This window comes from Lissotriton helveticus, chromosome 11, assembly GCF_964261635.1.
Source record: "Lissotriton helveticus chromosome 11, aLisHel1.1, whole genome shotgun sequence".
NCBI lineage: Eukaryota > Metazoa > Chordata > Amphibia > Caudata > Salamandridae > Lissotriton > Lissotriton helveticus.
In genome coordinates, this window is record NC_136072.1 from 476,836,424 (window position 1) to 476,856,361 (window position 19,938).

The following is a 19,938-nucleotide window of genomic DNA, read 5'->3' on the forward strand; positions in this document are numbered from 1 at the left end:
TGTATTCAGACGTGGAGCATATCCAAGTGGGCAATCCACTATGGCATCTTCATACCCAGGCTTCTGTCTGCGGCCAGATTTTGGGTGAAGGCCCCTGATTAAGGTGCTCAAGATCCCATCTGGGAAGCAAAGGACGAAGGGGCTTGTATCTTTTCTGTGTCGCATTTTTCGCTCATAGTTTATCACACAACATTGAGGTAGTCGGGGTTTAGTCAAACAGTGAGCTTTATTATTCCTTTGTCAACCTCAATCTCAAGAGTACCGCTCAGTGATATACACCTATGATTGTCAAACATCCTTGAGAGATGTAATTCTTTGGAGAAAAAAAATAATTTGAAGCGATACCAATTTTGGAGTTAGTGAAAAATGTGGCTATAGTACGTTAAGTGGTCAAGATAACATTTGTTTTGTGACCTGGTGTCCAGAAGGTAAGGCACAAAATGAACGCTGCGCTAGAAAACGACACTAGTAATTAAAGAAACCATGGTATATTATGGACGCTGCAGCAGAAGTGGCGCAGCACTTAATCCTCACCCCAGTACGTTGATCCTGCCGGTGTCCGGAGGCTCTGCTGCTGTGGCTGCCATGCTCCTCTCTGCTTGGCCCTTGCCTTGTTCATCCTCTCTGTGTGAGGGAGGAAAGGGCAACATTACTTCAACAGGTGGAACCACGTTGGAAATGGAATAGCTATACAACATTGGGAGCTCACTGACCCCCTCCCCCCTCCCCCACCATCCAGAGAGGAGCTTCAGGAATACCAAGTGCTACTCTCCAGTTTAATGTCCAGGTTCAGGGATTAGTCATGGCGCAGAAGGTCAAAGACTGTCTTTGTTAAACCAGGTCTTCTAGTTAACACTGATAACTCCCCAAAAAACAGAATCAACCACTAGAGGGTGGTCCCGCCCTACCTTCACCTAAGAATTCACCACTTCTCAACTGCACCCATGAGCCTGACCAAGTATGCCACTCTCCCCACTACACACAATCTAACTTCGTCTATCCCCCCTCCCCACTAGATACTGCCTCTTCCTTCCTAGACACCACCACCCAACCAAATGCAGCAGCCACCTCACTAGACCCTGTCTCTTCCACATTAGAACCCACACGACCTTGCAATACTGTGAACGCAGTAGTCACCAAGGATGTAAAGTATTTAACCGTAACCAATTGCAATGTTATTCTATTATTCCAACTGAAAAATGAAAACAGATTGGCAAAATAATTAAGCAAAATTGCAATAATTTACATGAAATCGTAGAGAAAACAATCATTTTACGAAAAGATATCTGGCAAAGATAATTAACACAATGAATCAATCATTAGTAAGATTAAGTTTATAGTTATAATAAATATTCTATACCCCTGCTTCCCTAAATAGCCACCTCAACATCCGAGCATGAACATTCAAACAGTAGAGAATTTTTTAAAAGAACTATGTGGGTGAGCACCTCCTAACCAAGATACCCCTTTCGTCACACTCAATCCTACAAGCAACCCATTAAATCCCATTTCCTTTCCAATATACCCACATCCTTCCATAGGAATGCAAGCCTCCCCATTAGAACCACCCTCAGCTCATTCACCCCTGCCTTTTCCCCTGGAGACCCTGCCCATTACCCACAAGACCCGGGTCCTCTCCATGAGACTCATCCACTTCCCATTGTACTCAACTTCTCCACTTGACACTGGCTATGGATGGTGTCCAGTAAAAGATAATACATTGCTAGGGAGAGGACGACAACAGCTTCTTAATGGAGATGGACAGTGGATAGCTAAAAGATGCAGACTGCAGTACAGGGGAATCCCCAACAGAGATGCAGCTTTCAGTAAGGGGAGGACTTTGATAAAGCTAGATTTGAATCAAAGATAAGCCTTGCTAAAGGACATGCAATTCCTTTTGCTGAAACGCAGAATCAACACCCGAAAGGGCTACATGCGAAGATATAAGGGATGCCCCCAAGAACAAAATACCAGGAAGAGGACAAGCAAAGCAATAGAACTGCCCTGGAAAGCACCTATACCTCCGTAGGGGCATGCATGGTGACAACACATTTATTGTACAGCAACATCTGTGGAGAGTCAGGAAGGGGTGTAGGGCACACATACAGATGTGAGCATCAGGGAATAGATGGATCCGGTAATAAATAATGCTAGTGATAAATATACAAAAGCACTGGCAAAGCCAACAAGTCTGGCTTGCATTTTGAGTCCAGAATAAAAATTAAAAAAATTAAAAACCCTCTTGCGGTTAAAACAAAATCAAACAAAAAAAGTAGTGCTTTCTGTATGCAATTTGTGTGAGAAAAACAATTAAATGCATGATAAATCTGAGTACTTTGGAGATATAAATTAGTCCCTCATCCATTATAATGCAAACACTTGACATGAGGCAGAATGATAGCTAAACAGACAATAGCATGTGGTTAGAGGGAAACAATCCTCTGGGTAAAACCAAAATAAACACTGCATAGTTTAACCCCTTTAGAGCTTGTAAACAAACCTCCCCAGTGCTGCGCTGTCCATTATCCAGTGCTGAACTGGACGTCCAACGGTCGTGCGCAGCACTGGGGAGGTAGTGGCCGTGACGACCGTTGGCCGACGGCAGCAATTAAGGGGTTAACAACAGGTATTGGACCACTGCACTATTAAGCCAGGCCAAATTAATAAAACAGGGTAATAACAATATATTACATGTACTAAGCCCAATAATGATAATACAATACTAATTCGTGATTATGTAATTAGCACTTAAATTAGCAAAATTCTGAAATATGAATGTCCCATAGTGCACTAGGGCCAGACTGATAACACAAAGGAACCCTGGCAATTCTATCAGACCGGCCCAGGGGGAAGGGGCGGGAGGGTGGGTGTCAGAGGGTGGTTGAAGGTGGGTGAGGATCCTATTGTGAAGCACTGCCGGTTAACTAAACCGGCCCCCAGCACAGTTGCTATTGTTACTGGGGGTCGATATTGCAGCACTGCTGCAAAACCAGACCCCAGTAACAGAAAAATGTCCTCCACCCCTCCAAAACAGACTCCCACCCTTCCAGCCCTCCCCGCGGGAAACACCGGCCTTGTAGTACATTTGTGTAATCTGGTGGAGCCCTTATGCAGGTCTTGTTGTTAACAGTAAAAATAAGAATTAATGTGGCAAGAAAGTCTAGCTAGGCAGTGGAAGCTTGTCTTTGCAGGTCTGTTAGCCATTTGTGCAGTACTTGAACCCTTCGACATTCGAGCAACAAGTTTCTTTTAGTTTTGTTTGGTGGCTGTTGGGCGATCTTTTTCACCTTCAGCCCTTGTTACTAGAAAATTGGTTAATGTGGGGAAGAGAGAAAATATTGAATCCAATGTGCAACTCCGATTTCCCTTCGGGATAACAATGGCGAGAATCCTTTCACTATGAGGTCTTCAAACGGCGATGGATCATATTGATAAGGTTTAGGAATAACGAGGATGCGTTCAATTTTATGTGAATTGAGCATCACGAAATGGTCCAGCTTTCCTGATGAGGAGTTTCTCAAGGCAAGCTAGAAGGGTGAAGACTACAATTTTAGGTAGATTTATTTGTCATTTACATATCTGCGAATTGAAAATTCAATACTTAAAGAAAAGTAAAGAGCTCAATATAAAGATTCAAGGTAGTGAGTGCAGAGATGCAGTTTTGTGGGTAACCAACAGCATTGTGACTCTTGCAAAGACGCCCTCATAGTCTTTGCCAATTTATGGCGACCAGTTAAGAAAGAGGAGAACCTGTTTCGGGCTTGGTCATGGAAGCCAACATGGGATTCAAAATCTGAACAAGCCTTTGGAGGGTAACTGTCCAACCACTGAGCAGAACAAGCATCTACGACAGGCTTAGAAGACCATGAAAGTTGGCAGAACAAGGTCCATGCAATCAGCAGAGTCCAAACAGAGCCAGAGAGACAAGACCCTCTTGCCCAGGCACTTGCTACTCTCCAAGCCCTTGCTACTCTCCAAGCCCTGTCCCAGTTGCAAGGTCATTTGACCCTGCGAAATTCAACTTAAAAGATTTTCAGAAATCCAAACATGTGACCCTCTGCTCGTTTCAGATTTTCATATATAAAACCCGACTAGCTTCAACAGATGCGGCGGTCAGAAAATATTGTAGCTGGTAGGTGACATCATTCAGCGAGCAGCTGGTTTGTCGCGCTCGTCGCCCAAGGGAATCGGTCTGGCTGCTTCAAATTACCAAAATTATACACAATTACATAAAATGGCAAATTACATGAAATGACAGAAAATTACATTATAAAATTAGACTTTGAGCCCTGAAACACTCAGAGTTTGTGCCCCTGACAAACTGTAAAATTGTATGAATTTAGTCATTTACTTTAAAACATGGACTTGGTATAAATAAACGGTCCTATCAAATAGCATTGAAGTTGCAGTAACGCAGGCGAGACTGGCAACTGGCACACGCAACTAGAAAAAGTAGAAGCCTGTCCAATAACAACAATCATTTAATTGCAAAACTGACCATGTAAAGAACACATTGGTTTAATAATGCTAACGTAGTGAGTGCTACTTGACAACTAAATGGTATTCATTTTATTGCCATCAGAATGATTTAAATCTCAGATGGTGCTGCCAGAAAAGAAACCCAGGCCTTTTAAGTTACACACAGTTCATTACAAACGGTGCATTAATCCACAGAGCTTTCTTGATCAGCTAGAAATGTTTGCACAATTGCACTGTATTTCTGAAACATGGGATCAAATGTAATATGAATTAGAGAGGGCACTGAATAAGGAGAGATAGCACAAAAGACAACTAAAGACCAGAGTCGATACTAGGAACCCGGATCACTTGTTGCAGTCTATTGCACATAGGGCCAGAGGGTCTCCAACATATTCTGTAATAAGAGCTACTTATGTTCAATGAAAATCATCCCGCGCTACTAATATTAGTGATGTAATAGTGACCACCCTATCAAAGATTGTCAGCAGCGATCACATCAGTGCTTGAGGCAGGCTTTCCAGCACGAAGGTAAAAATAGTCCTCTGACAATTTGAAATGACTGTGCATGGGTAAAGACTAAAAGCCTTAGTTGTAATCCCCCTTGCACTGAGGTGATAATATGAACAATAAACCTCCCCAACTCAATAATAGCTTTAAAAACATTTTGAAAATGCAGCTATTTTTTTTTGCCAAACATCATCCTGTGAGTTGATTACATGTTTTTGAATTTTGGTATACATATAATAATTCAAACAAGCAAAAGCTTCTATATTAGTAAGCTTGGCTGCACACAGGAGAGCTACTCACAGGTAGCTGGAGTGCTATTAGTGGCTCATCGGCTACTCATTGGAGACCCCTAGACCAGATGTACAAAGCTTTTTTTCGTTGGAAAACGACCAGATTTGCAGAATAGGGCCATTCTAGAACGAAAAATTGCATTTTTAAATGTACAAAGGCACAATTTGCGACTTGGTAACTTATTACTGAATAGTAAATTGGGTTTGCGATTCGGTATTAGGAAGGTGTGTGTTTAGGGCGTCCCTTCCTAATAGCGAATCTCAGTGGTATGTCTGAGTATCTTGCGACCAAAATGCAATTGCAAAACATTTGCATTTTACCACCTGCTTCAAGTATGTTGTAACCCATTCGCAAATGGGAGGAGGTCCCCAAAGGACCCTTTCCCCTTTATGAATGCTTGCAAAAACATTTGTTTAGAGCAGGCAGTGGTCCCATTAAAACATAAAAAATGAATTTTTCTTTTTGAAACACATCTCTATTTTTTTTTTAGGGCAAACGGGCCGCATTTAAAAAAAAAAAAATTGTTTTATTATAAAGTAATCACGGCATTGGTGGTCTGCTGACTCCAGCAGGCCACAATGCCTGTGATTTTTGCGTTTCCCAATGGGTCGCAAACCGAGTCCTACCTCATGAATATTATTGAGGTAGGTCTATTTGCGACCCACTGGGAATCGCAAAGTGTGTCAAAGACACATTTGTACATTGGTGTTTGCGATTGCCTTCTGGTAATCTCTGTAGTGAGGACAACGACCTCTGAAGCGCCCTACAACTTTGTACTGGGGCTGGAGGCAGAGCAGGCATAGCACGGGGTAGTAGTGCAGGACTCCTCATGCGTTTTCCACCGGAGCCAGGACGCTGACGCTGCTATGCTCTGCATGGGCGAACAGAGCGTCATAAATAAATGATTGCTACTAGCAGAGGCCTGAGGCGTGCATAAGGTCACAGAACTCCTTGCTGACTTGCAATATCCCGGCTGCATGCGGCTGAGGCTACTTCATCCCATGTGTAATAACCCCTCATTACTGTGATCCTCTGGAAGCTCGAACAGTAGAGAGAAACACGCAGATGTGTTCTCCGCACGCACGTGTATTTACATCACCTAAGGATCAAATTCTCAGCAAACTTACATTTTGTTACATCAGAGCTCAAACCTCGCACAGGGGACTCCTCTGCTGTGCACGCTGTCTGGCCCACTCATGACAAAGGCTCAGGGAGCAGACGTAGCATCTTCACATCCAGTACCAGATCTAGCATGTTCGGACCATTTTCGGACCAGGATTTATGGATTTCAGCATTTTCAGCCTCAGCAATATCGGGCCTGGAACCACAAGGGTTCTCAAAATGGCCTGGAGTGATATCGGACAGCCTTTCCCCCAGTTCCGGTACACTCAGAAGGAAATAGACGAATGAAACTCATAACAAGTAAGCCCTGGTCGCATTATTGTGTGTGCCATTATAAAACATGCCCCAAGCCAAAAAGCCCTGTGGCCTTGTGTTATTTATAATGTGGATCTCCTGGTAGAAGTAAATCTTAATTAACAAAATGAATGGTGAGACAGTTCTCTGCTTTATATGCAATAACATGGGAACTTTTGGAATTAATTTTGGATTGTCAGAGTTTCAGTATCTTTTGAAAAATATAAAAATGGCACTTTACAAGACAATGCTTGTAGCACACTAACCATTCTTGACGCTTTATGAAAGGGTCCGAAAATATTGTATTCGACTCCCATTCTGGTGTCACCTTGGGAGACGGTGGAAAACATACAGAATAGTCCTTCCATCAATTCTTTTATTACCTTACCGTGGGCTCTTAGAAAATTTGATATTGCAGATAGAGGCACTCTAATGGAAGTAAATGGAAGCTCAGCTTTTGCCAAACTTGAGATATGGTAAAATTTGGTGCAGTAACATCTCTAATAGATTTAATTTATCCTTTTCTGCCCAATGCAGAAAACGCCTCCACTTCAAATTGCACGTTTTTAACGTTGAAAGTGCTCTAGCCGCAAACACCAGTTTTCAGGGTTTGGCAAATGATCTAAAGTCTTCATGAGCAATGCGGTCAATCAGAGCATGGGGACTGTAGTGAAGTATTCTTCCACTGCTCCTCGAAAATAGGCTTGCATCTGGCTTGAATTGGGTCCGTGTTTCTACAGACATACTCCTCAAATTCGCATACCAGTGCTACCATGATCATGCCTGTGCTATCTGGATCACTGTGCACTGCTCCCTTCTTATCTTGTATAGTACTGTGTGGTTTAATGGTACTGGAAGAAATACTTAAATGAACTTCCCTCTCTAATCTCTTGTGAGAGCATCCTGTTGTGGGCCTGGACAAAACCATTTGCTGGTATAGTTCGGGCATTTGCAGTTTTTGTCTTTGGTGAGCATGTTCCACCGAGGAGTACCCCTCTTCCGAAAAATCAAATGCAGCCGATAGTACTCGCCCTCTCATGAATGGGAAATAGATGACTATCTGCTCAGACGATCTGCCACATTGTGGTGGATCCCAGGGATATGCTTTAAGACAGCCCTACATTGCGATGGATTACCCATCTCAGCAGCTTCTGGGCCTCTTGCGACAGAGGGAGGGATCGGGTTCCTTTTTGTTTTAAGATATAAAATTGTTGTCTACACGAACTAGAACATGCATGTTTTGAACTGTAGGAAGGAATGCTTTTAACACCAACCTGACAACTCTTAGTTCCAGAATAAATATGTGCAATTGGCACTCTTCTACTGAACATAGTCCATTTGCCTCCATACCTGAAGTGACCGATCTATTGCTAAGAAAAGCTGGGGTCTCAGAGTTAAGTGGTTGGCACGTGAAAGGTTTTATTTCTTGAATCTACTCTGAAGGGCTTGTTTCATGCAAGGGGTTTTGACCACAACATAATTCACGAAATCTTTTGCCACTGATTATTATCTTCCTGCACAGTTGACAATGAGGCAAGAGATGAATACATGGTGACGTTCCTAGTATTGCTTTTAAAATTTTCACTGTGGCCACTTCTTTTGGTATCAGGGATGTTTCCTGATGTACCAATTTACCACCTTTACCCTAAGAGCTTACACTGATCCCACTTCTGTGCAAAATGTTGCTCCCAGAAAGACAAATACTCTGCCTTGGGTTAGATGTGATTTACCCTAGTTGATAGTCAAGCCTAAGTTCGACAGGACTCTTGGCAAATTTTTGTTATGCCCATTCTTGAGTTTTCAGCAAGCCATCTAAGTATGCCCTTTCTCCTTATTCCGGCTGCTTTTAACTTGTTGCCAGTTTTCTTGAAAACATTCAATCCTGTACAGACTATATATTCAGATGTGCAGGCCTAGCCGCTCTTCGCTCATCTGCTTGATTATCATTGTCACCAAGATCTGAGTAATCCTGTATATCTTCCCTCTCCTGATCTGAAGTAGTATCCTGCAGCAATCTTTATGGTGGTTTCAAAGTTACCGATGGATTTAGGCCCAGATCTCTGTACTGGGGTGAATGTAGGACATTGTTCTGCCTTCTGTCCATCAACTGTTGTTTCGCATTTGTCACCCCGAGTGGGATGGGTATGCTCAGACGTGAGTCCCATGCTCTCCACACCACTGGAGTCAAGTTATCCTGGCTGAAGACGGCTGATAGCCAGAAACCGGTCCTAGGATGCTTGATTCCAGTCCAGGAAAGACATGGCTTGGCAGTTCGGGCTGGACTGTTCCCATGAGGCTCAGGGTCAAGGCTGATTTGCATATGGCCATGTCTGAACTGGGGTGGTGTGGAGTACAAAAAAACGATGGATTTAGGCCCAGATCTCTGTACTGGGGTGAATGTAGGACATTGTTCTGCCTTCTGTCCATCAACTGTTGTTTCGCATTTGTCACCCCGAGTGGGATGGGTATGCTCAGACGTGAGTCCCATGCTCTCCACACCACTGGAGTCAAGTTATCCTGGCTGAAGACGGCTGATAGCCAGAAACCGGTCCTGGGATGCTTGATTCCAGTCCAGGAAAGACATGGCTTGGCAGTTCGGGCTGGACTGTTCCCATGAGGCTCAGGGTCAAGGCTGATTTGCATATGGCCATGTCTGAACTGGGGTGGTGTGGAGTACAAAAAAACGATGGATTTAGGCCCAGATCTCTGTACTGGGGTGAATGTATGACTCTGTCCATCAACTGCTGTTTTGCAAAGTTACCGGTAATACCATCATAGGGCATTACGGAAGGTAACGGAGAGCCCACTTAGGCTCATAAAACCAAAAGCAGTGGAGTTTGAGCAGTAGCGGGAGAGGGCACAGGAAACAGTTCCATGAATTTCCAATTGTTATCAGCCCAGTCGACGACAGTGGCTGAGACTTTATCGATGGTAGCTTCACTGGCAAACCTGTTACGGTTTTATGAGAACCTTATTTGGTGTCTTCCGTCTGAATGACAATATGCAGGCGGAGTCATCACAGGCAGGGTTGTTGATGAAGTTGTAGTTGTCATCAACTATGGCTGTTTCTTAGTTGGTGTACATCCTTTCACCAGGTTATCTGTCAGACTCACCTGTTCTCTAGCCGTTTTCACTGATTTCTTAGTTGATGGCAGGGGATCAGAGGAGCTGATATCATAAGTGAGCTTCAGTGTATCTACACGCTCTCTCAGTGAACTGTGCATCTTCTTTGATTTGTGAAAATGCTTTCTTGGCATCTCATCCTCTTTGTTTAGAAGTAGCGACTGACCAAGTGCCTGACCTTTACGGGCAGGTCAGTGGATCTGGACTCCTACTTTTTTCCTACAGGCTTCTCAGAGGACGCCATAGTAGGGTTACCCACGGGTCTTCATTGGGTAGCCTCTGTCTCCTCCTCTATAATTAACAATGCTAGCCTTCTGTCTCTTTCTTTTAAAGTCTTGGCTGAGAAAGTATTGCAGATCTAATACTTTTTCGATCTGTGGCTGGGATGAACACAGTACCGGAGTTTAGTATGTGGATCATTCATGTATATTCTCAAATTGAATGAGCAGTAGAAAATCTGGCAGTCAAAAGCCTCTGGCATGGCAGCAACTGAGTGTGCTGGCCCCCTAGTGGCCGTAGTTTGGTTAATTTACAATGATGGCGATACGATATAACATATAAACAAGTTATCAAGTGTAAAACGGTACACTGCTGCATCAAAATTGTTATACCAAGGGTTCCCAGTAGGACAACGGGGGATAGTTCAAGCATGTGAATCTATGAAAGATCCAAGTGCTGGAGAAGTATATGTATGCTTTTGTGCCGAAATCCCACAGAGGTTCACTGGAGGTCCTGTCACAAATGACCCTTCATAGGGGCTTGAGCCCTTTCAAAGACAGGCTGAGGGATCCTGAAGCAGATCAATGGAAGCACCAGCTACTGGCAGTTCCATTTGGTCGGCTCCAGGGTCGACCAAACCAGTCATGCACACTCTCCGTTTTCTCCATGTAGGCTGCATGCAGCCTGCATGGAGAAAACGCCCCCCCCATAGACACCTCTGCTGTCGGCGTCCCAGCCAATCACAACGCTGCCATTGCAGCGTTGTGATTGGCTTCAGGGAGGGGAAGGAGGCTGCCTGCTTCTTGTGTGGAGGAGAGGACGTGGGACAAGACCAAAGCGGGCAGTGAAGGTAAGTTACATTTTAAAGAAATGTATTTAAAATTATACCCCTGCGCTACTCTTTCCCCGCACGATCCCCCGCCCCCTCACCCGCGAGTCATGCCGGCCGCAACTGCAAGGAGATGTCAACGTTTCCCCCCACTATTTTAAGATGTGCGAGTCAAGAGATGGCAGGGCGGGAAAGGTCCCTCCTCAGTCCGCAGCATAGAACAAATAAATGCCTTCCTTAATATTTAAAAAAAAATTATATTTGTTTATATAGGGAGCACATCATTGACCTACCATAAAGATTGTGACAGCACAACAACCTCAGACTACATCACAGCTGGAGTGGAGTCTACCACCAAGGTTTAACAATAATTAAAAGAGGAGGAAGAAGGAGAAAAATGAGAAAAATCGACTGAAGAGCGACAAAAAGCATAAAATAGTACAAGGGGGTCAAAACGTGTATGCTGTGTTACCAGCTGTACTGATGTTCGTTTCTCACTTTGTAATAAAAAGAACTTAAATGAAGGTGCATGCAAAGAAAAAGTAGCAAGAAATTAACCCCATTCGGTGCTGTGCACATTTTCGCCATGTGCGAGCGATTTAAATAGTGGGCGGGATTTGGACGGCCCCTGGCCGTCATCCGCACACGCCCACCGTGACGAATGACGGCCGTGGGCAGTCATGCGCACCGAAGGGGTTAAGAAAAAGAGTGGGCAAAGAAAACAAAGGAGGAAAAATGGTAAGCACAAACAAACAGTTAAGCAAAACACAGGAGGTGAAAGGAAGAGAGAGGTAAGGCACAAACACATGAGAATATAAACAAACATTGGTAAAGCCAATGGGTCTTGCCTTTGAGGCCTATTGCCTTTACCAATTACTTTTAGCCATACTATATAGCACTACGGCTGCTGTTCAGCACAGCTAAAAACAGAAAAAGCTGTTGGATGTGGCCACTGCCTCATTTTGTAGATGTGCAGCACCATGCATGGTCTCGCCTACAAAATGAGGCAGGAATTTTTTTTCTTTACGTTTACCAATCTGAGGTGGATTGGTAATAAAAAAGTAGCGCCCAAAACATTCTTTATATAAATTGTGCGTAAAAATGCTTTTAACAAGTAAATAAATCAAAAGGGGAGTAGGTTGGGGTGGGGCGGGGGTAGGAGGCAAAACGACATGGAAAATTGGAGCAAAAGCACAACGGGCATTTAAGTCGGGAAAAAGCAAACCGCAATGGCGGGCCTCAGGAGGGGGCAAGCAAAAGGCAACTGAGGGAAGGTGGGGTTTAAGAGCAGATCACCGGAGAGAAAACAACATAGATCGCTGGGGTTGAGCAGAGACGAACACCAGGGAGACAGCTGGAAAAAACATGCACTCTAAAGGAGTGCTTTACGAAAAAGAAAAGAAATTCCTGAAAAGCAAGCACACATGGAAGAATAGAAGGAGCCACAGAAATGCTATTCTTTGCTGCCACACCTGCTGTTGTACATTATTTGGTTATTTATTTTTATATTGGGGGGGTGGGGTGGGGGGGGGGGTGACCTACCAAATTTCTGCCGGCTGCTTCACTTTCAGTTCTCTCAGAGTGGTAATAAAAAAATAAGTAGCACTGACGCCATTTTGTCGGCGAAAATACGTTTTCCGCATGCACATGCGTACAAAATGATATGGCCATCAGTGGCCACGCCATTGTGCCTTTTTTTTAAATGTTTTTAATTTTGGCCTTATTGCATAGCATTGGCAAAAAAGCTTTAGCCGATACTGTAACAGGATTGAAAAAGACATTGGCAAAGCCAATAGGTCCTAACAGTGAGATCTAATATCTTTGCTAGGGCTTGTTTCATTTACATATAGTTTGTCCACTTTAAAAATTTTGTAAGATATGCCAGGTGAAGGCTTTCTTTCTGCAGGTGGCTGTCACCCATTCTTTCTTTGCATTGAAACAGCCACAACTTAAGAAATACGATGGTATTAGTGTACTTATGTAAAGGTTATATTGATATACAGTGTTACTCAGGGGTTGCATATCTATTATTCTGCATCTAAATACAAGCGTAACACAGAAAGGCAAGGCTGCAAAACAAGCGTTTAGTCAGACACATTCTGTTCCACTGAACATGCAAAGTTGTTTCCCTCTTTGCGGAAAATGTGCCTGATCCGGTGTGCGAGTGATGAAAATGCTAGTAAACCATGGACAATGGAGTTCTGCAGCACACTGCTGGTGACAGACATGTAGCTAAACATAGGGCTTCTGCTTTGAAATAGGATTGGCAGATGGAACATTAGGGCACTAAAATTGGTGGTTCCCAACCACATAGCAAAAAGCTTGCATAGAACCATGAGGGTCTTGGTTGCTGCTACCAGTGGCACAGCTAAGATAACACCGGCAGATAACACCGGCAGAGCAAAGAAGGGTCTTTGAGATTTTTGTGCCAGCCACCAGTGACACAGCCAAAACCCTACATGTCTGGGGCATTAATAATCCAGGGCCAACCTTAACAGTTGTATTTATATTGATCTTGGCGGCCAGGCACTTATATAAGTAGTGCCAACCCATGCCAGTGAAGAAAGGCCAAGAGCCCTTCTCACCTGGTACACATTAAACGTTCTTGCCACTATTGTGCTCTTTAGTTTTTAACCCGTTCCGTGTGGCCGACGGGAGCACTACCTGGCTGGTGCTGCGAACGACAGTTGGCCGACGCAGCCCCACCCGTTTTTCGAACGTTCCGCACTGGCGCGGAACGTTCGAAGCAGCCAAGGTGTTAAAGATACATTCTCTGACTTCTCGCTGCAGGCATATATGCCTCAGTGTTTATGTAAGTGTAGTGGCTTAACCCCCTCCCCCCACGTGTGCCTGATGGTCCTTTGGTTTTAATGGGGCCGAAGTGCACCTCATCTGATGAGGAGAACATATCATTGCACTCATTATTGTGGCAGCCCACAGGATTCCCTGAGCTGCCAATCGGGGAGGTGGTAAACAGGCTATGCTCCAAGAGAGGGGTAACGACAAGATAGATGGGCTAAAACAAAGCCGGGGCATAGAAGGCAAGCAAACGTGTGACAACACACAAGCAAGGTTCAGAATGCATTGCTAGGTAAGCTCTCAGCATGTACCAAATATGTTTTGCAACCAGACAGCAGTGGTGTGGGTGGGCCACGGGGCGGTTAACCCGGGGAGCAAACATTTTTTTTAAAAGTGGAAGGATACTTGCCCTGGGTGCTGGCAACCCACGCTACGCCACTGCCAGCCAGCTGTGCTGTCTGGCAGGGTTTGACCTAAAAAATAGAAGAGAACACTGAAAGAAGCAACAGCAGATACACAGGAGGGAAACTGGTATTTAAAAACAAATATAGATTAAGAAACCTTTGCTCCGGGCTTTTGGGAAACAAATGAATAGTAGACTCTCGTGAAATGGAAAAATCTATAACGCGAAAAAAATGCTTTTTTTTTTCAAAGGAGGAGAACGTGTAAAAACAAGTCCACCTGCTCTGGCAATGCCGCTCGTGAAACCGGGGCCTGCGGCATGGCAGTTTATCGGATCCTTTCTTTTCTCTCCTTTGTTCCCAGAGTAGGTAAATGGAAATATTCCTCCAGTACTCGAAGCCACAAAATCCAGCTGCAGAGGCTGAAGTGTTCAGTGGCTTTACCTTCTGTACTGTCCTCTCTCACCTGAGCAAGCTGGTCCCCTTGCTGTACAAGTTAGTTTATTTTAGGTGCAATGCCTAAAAACATTTTTTTTTAATGCAATAAAAAATATTACTGATAAAAATGTTACAAAACTCAACCAGCGGCACAAACTGTTAAACTGGCACCCTTGCTGTACAAATGCAAAAAAGACGAATTGATGGACAGAATGTAGAACAATGTCATACATTCACCCCAGTGCAGAGATCTGGGCCTGAATCCATCGTTTTTATGCTCACCATGCCATTACAGTTTGGACCCAGCCATATGCAAATCAGTCTTGACCCTTCGCCCAATGGGAACAGTCCATCCCGAACTGCCAGGCCAAGTCCTCCTGGACTTGAAACAATCTTCCTGGGACCGGTTTCGGGGTTCACCCCTCATCAGCCAGGCTAGCTTGAATCCAGTGGCAAAGTGAGCAAGGGACCCACGTCTGGGCATACACTGCCAACTTAGGGCAAACAAAGCAAACACAAGGAGATGATGGACGGAGCGCTGAAACTTTTCAGACACTTACTTGGAGGACCTCTTGGGATGGTCTTCACCAGCACCACATGCCGATAGTCTTCAGGGATAGTCTCAGCCCACCAGGGGCAAGCAGCATACAGCTTGAGACACGCAGGCAGCACCATCGAGCTAGGATAAGGTTTTTGAACTGTTGAAGTCACTCACGCTCCAGCATTCAGGTCTTATTTGCGGCAGCCGGCCTTAAAACACTGTCAATCAGAGGGTCCGGCTTGGTTAAAGTTTTGGTCACTATCTACTCGAATCTTAGCACCCACCATCCCCTTGATATTAATGTATCGTCTGAAGTTCCAAGAGGTGGTTTGTTGACTCTGATATGAATTAGATGCCCAAGCCAAACAGTGAACTAACTCTCCTCGTCCGCCTCTCATATGTGGGTGAGGTCGTGCCCCTGGGTACTGCCATGCAGTACATTCAAAGACGAACAAACTGCCGCTTAAAAGCAGCCTCCTTGGAAAGTGGCTGGGGGCTTATTGCTTTAAAGCTTAAATAATAATAGTGTGTGGCCTCTATTCTATCTGCAGCAGCCTTTGGCCACTTGATTTAAAGAGTCTGGTTAGTTTCTAGGTCAGAAGCCACAGGACAAACTAAACATGAAATCTGGTTGTTGAGGGGGTGCGGGCAACTAGGAGAACATCTATTACCGAGGGTCAGCTGGATCAATCAGCTGTGTCACTTCTCCATACAAAAAGCTTGAGTTGCAAACTTAAGATAAACGGTGCATCAAATGGTCACGCTGTTTAGGCCTCGCGTTTTATATCTGGGTCTCGTTCTAATTTCCTGAAAGCAAACCGCCGAGGTCTCCCTGGACCGGTATAAAACAGACCGGTCTCATCAGGCAAAAAGTCGATGACAAGGCTCAGACAAATGTGTCCCATGATGCCAAAGGGCCGCTGGAGTCAGGGTCTGGTGGAACTCAACGCAATGGAAAGAAAAAAGTGCAAAAGCAGAGACATAATAGCTTCCTTGTGTGTCAGCACACCTGAGAAGCCACGAGGGCTGGAGTGGCAGTAGAGGGCGGGCGGGAAGGAAGGCACCAGCCAAAAACCAGAGGGTGCATCCGAGGATCCCGAGGCCTTGGAATGAATTTAGGACACCACAGAACCACCATAGACCGAGGGCGATGCCAGCACAAACAGCTTCCTTCAATAGGCCTTTTGTTTTCGACCTGGTTCCTGCCCCGCCTTCCACAGTGCCTATGCCCCTTACCCAGGGCGGCACAGGTGGCGCTGCAGCAGCCGGCAGGGGCCTGTACAGCCCTGTCTGGACTTTGGGGCGGAGGACGGGGGTTAATCTGTGTAGAGTGCGTGGGTGCATCTCATCAAAGTTGATCAGTCAGCACCGCAGAATAAGAGCCACGCGCTGCCAAAGAAAACAGATTCTGTGGAGGTGATGATACCTCCAGCTGGGGCTGTGCCAGTCATGTGCTCCAAATATGCCTGTGAAGTTGCTGGTCCTTGCAGGGCGATACTTTACAAACGGGGAGGTGTAAATCACACCGACAAGAATATTAAGAGCCAAGAGGCAGGTTGGGTGGGGGCAGGCTATATATACTTAATTAATAGGTATGAGTCATATTGAATCCATTCTTCTCAAGCGTACACGTTTTATTCCATCTTTGAAGAGGAAAGCTTTAAAGATCTTCCATTATCACAGGAGCCAGCTAGGGTAAGCCATGAACAGCAGCGGCTCCTCCGCTATGGGGGAGGAGCGTCGCCCCACTGCTTTTAACCCCTTCCATGCTGCCGTCGGCCATTGGCCGACGGCAGCACTACCTCGCTGGTGCTGCGCCGGCCAATGGCCGACGCGGCCGCGCCCGTGTTTTTAAAACAGCCGCAGTGCCGCGAAAAAGCGGAAGCAGCCAACGGGTTAAGCAGTGAGAAACATAAAATGATAACAACTTAGAGTTATTATGTTATGCTTTGTGTTCTGGTGCTTTGCGCGGCTGGGTGGGCAGGGCTGCTCTGCTCTCGGAGCAGGGCAGGGGAGGAGTGGTTTTCCCACTCCTAAGTGCGCAATGACTATTTGGTCGGCCCACTTGGGCCACCCAAACCAGTCATGCACACTTTCCCCATTCTCCATTCAGGCTGCATTACATCCTGCATGGAGAACATACATCCACCTCTCGAGCCCCAAACCAATCCCAATGCTGCATTGCAGCATGGTGATTGGCTTAGGGGAGGGAGCCTGGCTGCCTTTTTCTGTCAGAGTCGGAGGCAGGAGAGAAGGAGCAAGGACGCGGGACCCAACCTCAATTTAAGTTTTTTTTTCATTCAAATCCCCCCCAACCACCCGCAAGCCATGCCAGCCGCCAATAGCCATGAGTAGAATTTTATACCCAGTGTTGCTGCTTGCAATACCTGTGATTTTTCCATTCTCACTTCTGAGTTTTAAAAGGAAATCTGCTTATTGCTAGTTTTTGTAGTTGGTTGTTTGTACAATTTAACTTTATTAATTTTATTAACTTACCACAGCATAGACTTTCAATAAGCACTACTAAAAAGACACAATGCTCCCTCATTTAAGTGAGATTGCAGTGGTAAGTGTCAGCATCGCATGGCTTAGATCCATTGATACCCAACCCAGCCCGTTCCTTCAAACCACCAGTCCAGCACATTACAACTCACACAGGTGATGCTGCTGCACACTCACCATGCAGTAAGGCAAAGCTACTGTATCTGGGTTATTTTTGGTCTTTTAAAATCATGTCTTCAAACCAACAAGCCTCAAAAACGTGCCCAGTCCCCCAGTTTGTTGCCACTACCCCATGTAACCTGACCCAGTACTGTGAAGACTCATGAAGGCGGATAGACTAAAGGCATGTACACCCAGTCCACTCAAAGCCTGAACATATACAAGGTTCCCAGGCATCCAACATGCATAAAGGTATGTTCAAAGAATTACTTACAGGAGCACTAGACCGCCACCACTATCTTCTTTGTGGGTGAAGAAGCAAGAGAGAGAGAGAGAGAGAGAGAGAGAGAGAGAGAGAGAGAGAGAGAGAGAGAGAGAGAGAGAGAGAGAGCGAGAGAGAGAGAGAAAGGGTGTTTCTGCCTCCCGGATACATAACGGGTACCTGGATGCCTGACGGTTGGACACATTGTCCCCAGTGTACATCTTAGAAAGAGATGGAGACAAGCATTTGCAATGCAATATGTCTCGCATTTTTGCGAGTTTAAGCTATTGGCATTGTAAATGACAATGCCTTTTATTTATGTTTTAAAAAACTAACATCATAGGCATTGTCATTTACTATGCCAATAGATTAGACTTGCATACATGCGAGACCTGTTGCATTGCAAATGCTTGATTAAAACTTCCCTTTATTGCTTCCCCGCCCTTCTCTGTTCCATTCTGTAGCCCATCGTTTACCTGCTGCCCTATCCCTCCACTCCTCCATTGCTCCCCAAACCCTACCCAGCCTGCTTCTTTTTTAATTAATTAATGTTTTGCATACTTTGTAGGAAGGCCAGGCAGCTGCAATTTGCTTCCAGGACGCCCCTCTCTGCCTTTCTGTATATACGCTTTCACATTCCTTTTTTCCTTTTTAGTTAGTGCTCCAAGATGGCTTGGAGAGTTAGAATTGAAAAAAAATACACAATTCAAGTCACTTGATGATTCATGCGCACATATTGATCATGCTTGTTCGTATATACATCAGTGCTATTCAGAATTAGTAATACCCATTATTTTTTCGACTGATGTTAAATAGAATCGGGAAAACCAATATCATGGCCAAAATGTGAGATGCCTTTGCTTTCCAATGATTGTGATCGGCAGTCAGTGGCTATCTCACACAAAATGAAGGGTCCTGTCTGTCCTGCATCGTATGCATGCGGGAATAATGGGTAACTCTTCCCTGCCACAATCTCTGCCATGCGGTCCTAAAGATACATACACAATTTGCTTAAAGTGCCCTCAGTGGAACAGATTTATAAAAACTAGGGAGCTTTAGGTCAGTAAACACTGCCATTACCCCACACCTCTGTTGAATGAAACGCCGCAGCCCGGCTTCAACAGGAAGCCAGGCAACCTTTGTTGGGACGGGGCGGGGCCAGACAAATACAGGAAGCAGACGGGAGTCTACCCCGCGCTCCTGTGCCCACCGGAAGATTTGCGTGACTGCGTCTCAGCGCGGCACCCGCCTGTTGCCCAGAATGACCAGATGGCTGCCGAGGGACACGAACGAGGAACATGGTGAGTGGGGCGGGTCTGGTGGGGCGGCGGGGGTCTTGGTGCGCTTGTGTGTGTGCTGTGTGTGTGTGCGCGCGCATGTGTGTGTATGCGACGGCGGGGGTGGGTTCTCTGTATGTATGTATGTATGGGTGCATGCGTGAATGGGCGCTTGTGTCTCTGTGTATGCGTCTGTGTATGCGTCTGTGTATGCAGTGTGTGTGTGTATGCGACGGCGGGGATAGGTTCTCTGTATGTATGGGTGCGTGCATGGGCGCTTGTGTGTCTCTGTGTATGCGCATGCGTGTGTGGTGTTGGAGCTTCCGAGGCAGGAGATAGGCACGGCGCCGTGCGTGCCCACGAGGTGCAATCTGCGCTCGTGCATATTTCTTGTCCACATTCCCAAATACGGGTGACAAAAGGTTTCGAGCCAGACACAAACAAGCTTCGCTTGCTTGCATGTCTAGGCTCGACCTAACAAAAAGGAAGGTGCGAGTTTTGGACACTCGGTCTCCACATGGAATCAGACATATCCCTCTGGGTGGCATGGACGGGTTGTTGGGGGTGTAAAAGAGCTCGCTGATGACATAGTTAACTATAACTCACCTACAGCCCCACCATCCATTTTAGAGCCATGAATGAGCGGGTCTGACAAAATGTCTATTTGGCCATTTGTAGAACGCAGTCACACACCT

The 19,938-nt window shown here is 45.4% G+C and overlaps 1 protein-coding gene across 2 annotated transcripts in view; it reads right to left on the bottom strand.

Annotated features, from left to right (window-relative positions):
• The window catches only part of HS6ST1 (heparan sulfate 6-O-sulfotransferase 1), a 253,600-nt gene that overhangs the window by 35,137 nt on the left and 198,525 nt on the right, over window positions 1-19,938 (bottom strand). For both annotated transcript variants that reach the window (XR_013602379.1, XM_078666075.1), the window contains exon 3: window positions 535-624. Coding sequence is in view for 1 of the 2 variants with exons in the window: in XM_078666075.1 (XP_078522201.1) it covers window positions 535-624 (90 nt within the window). In the remaining variant the exon portion in view is untranslated. The remainder of the gene's footprint in view (window positions 1-534; window positions 625-19,938) is intronic.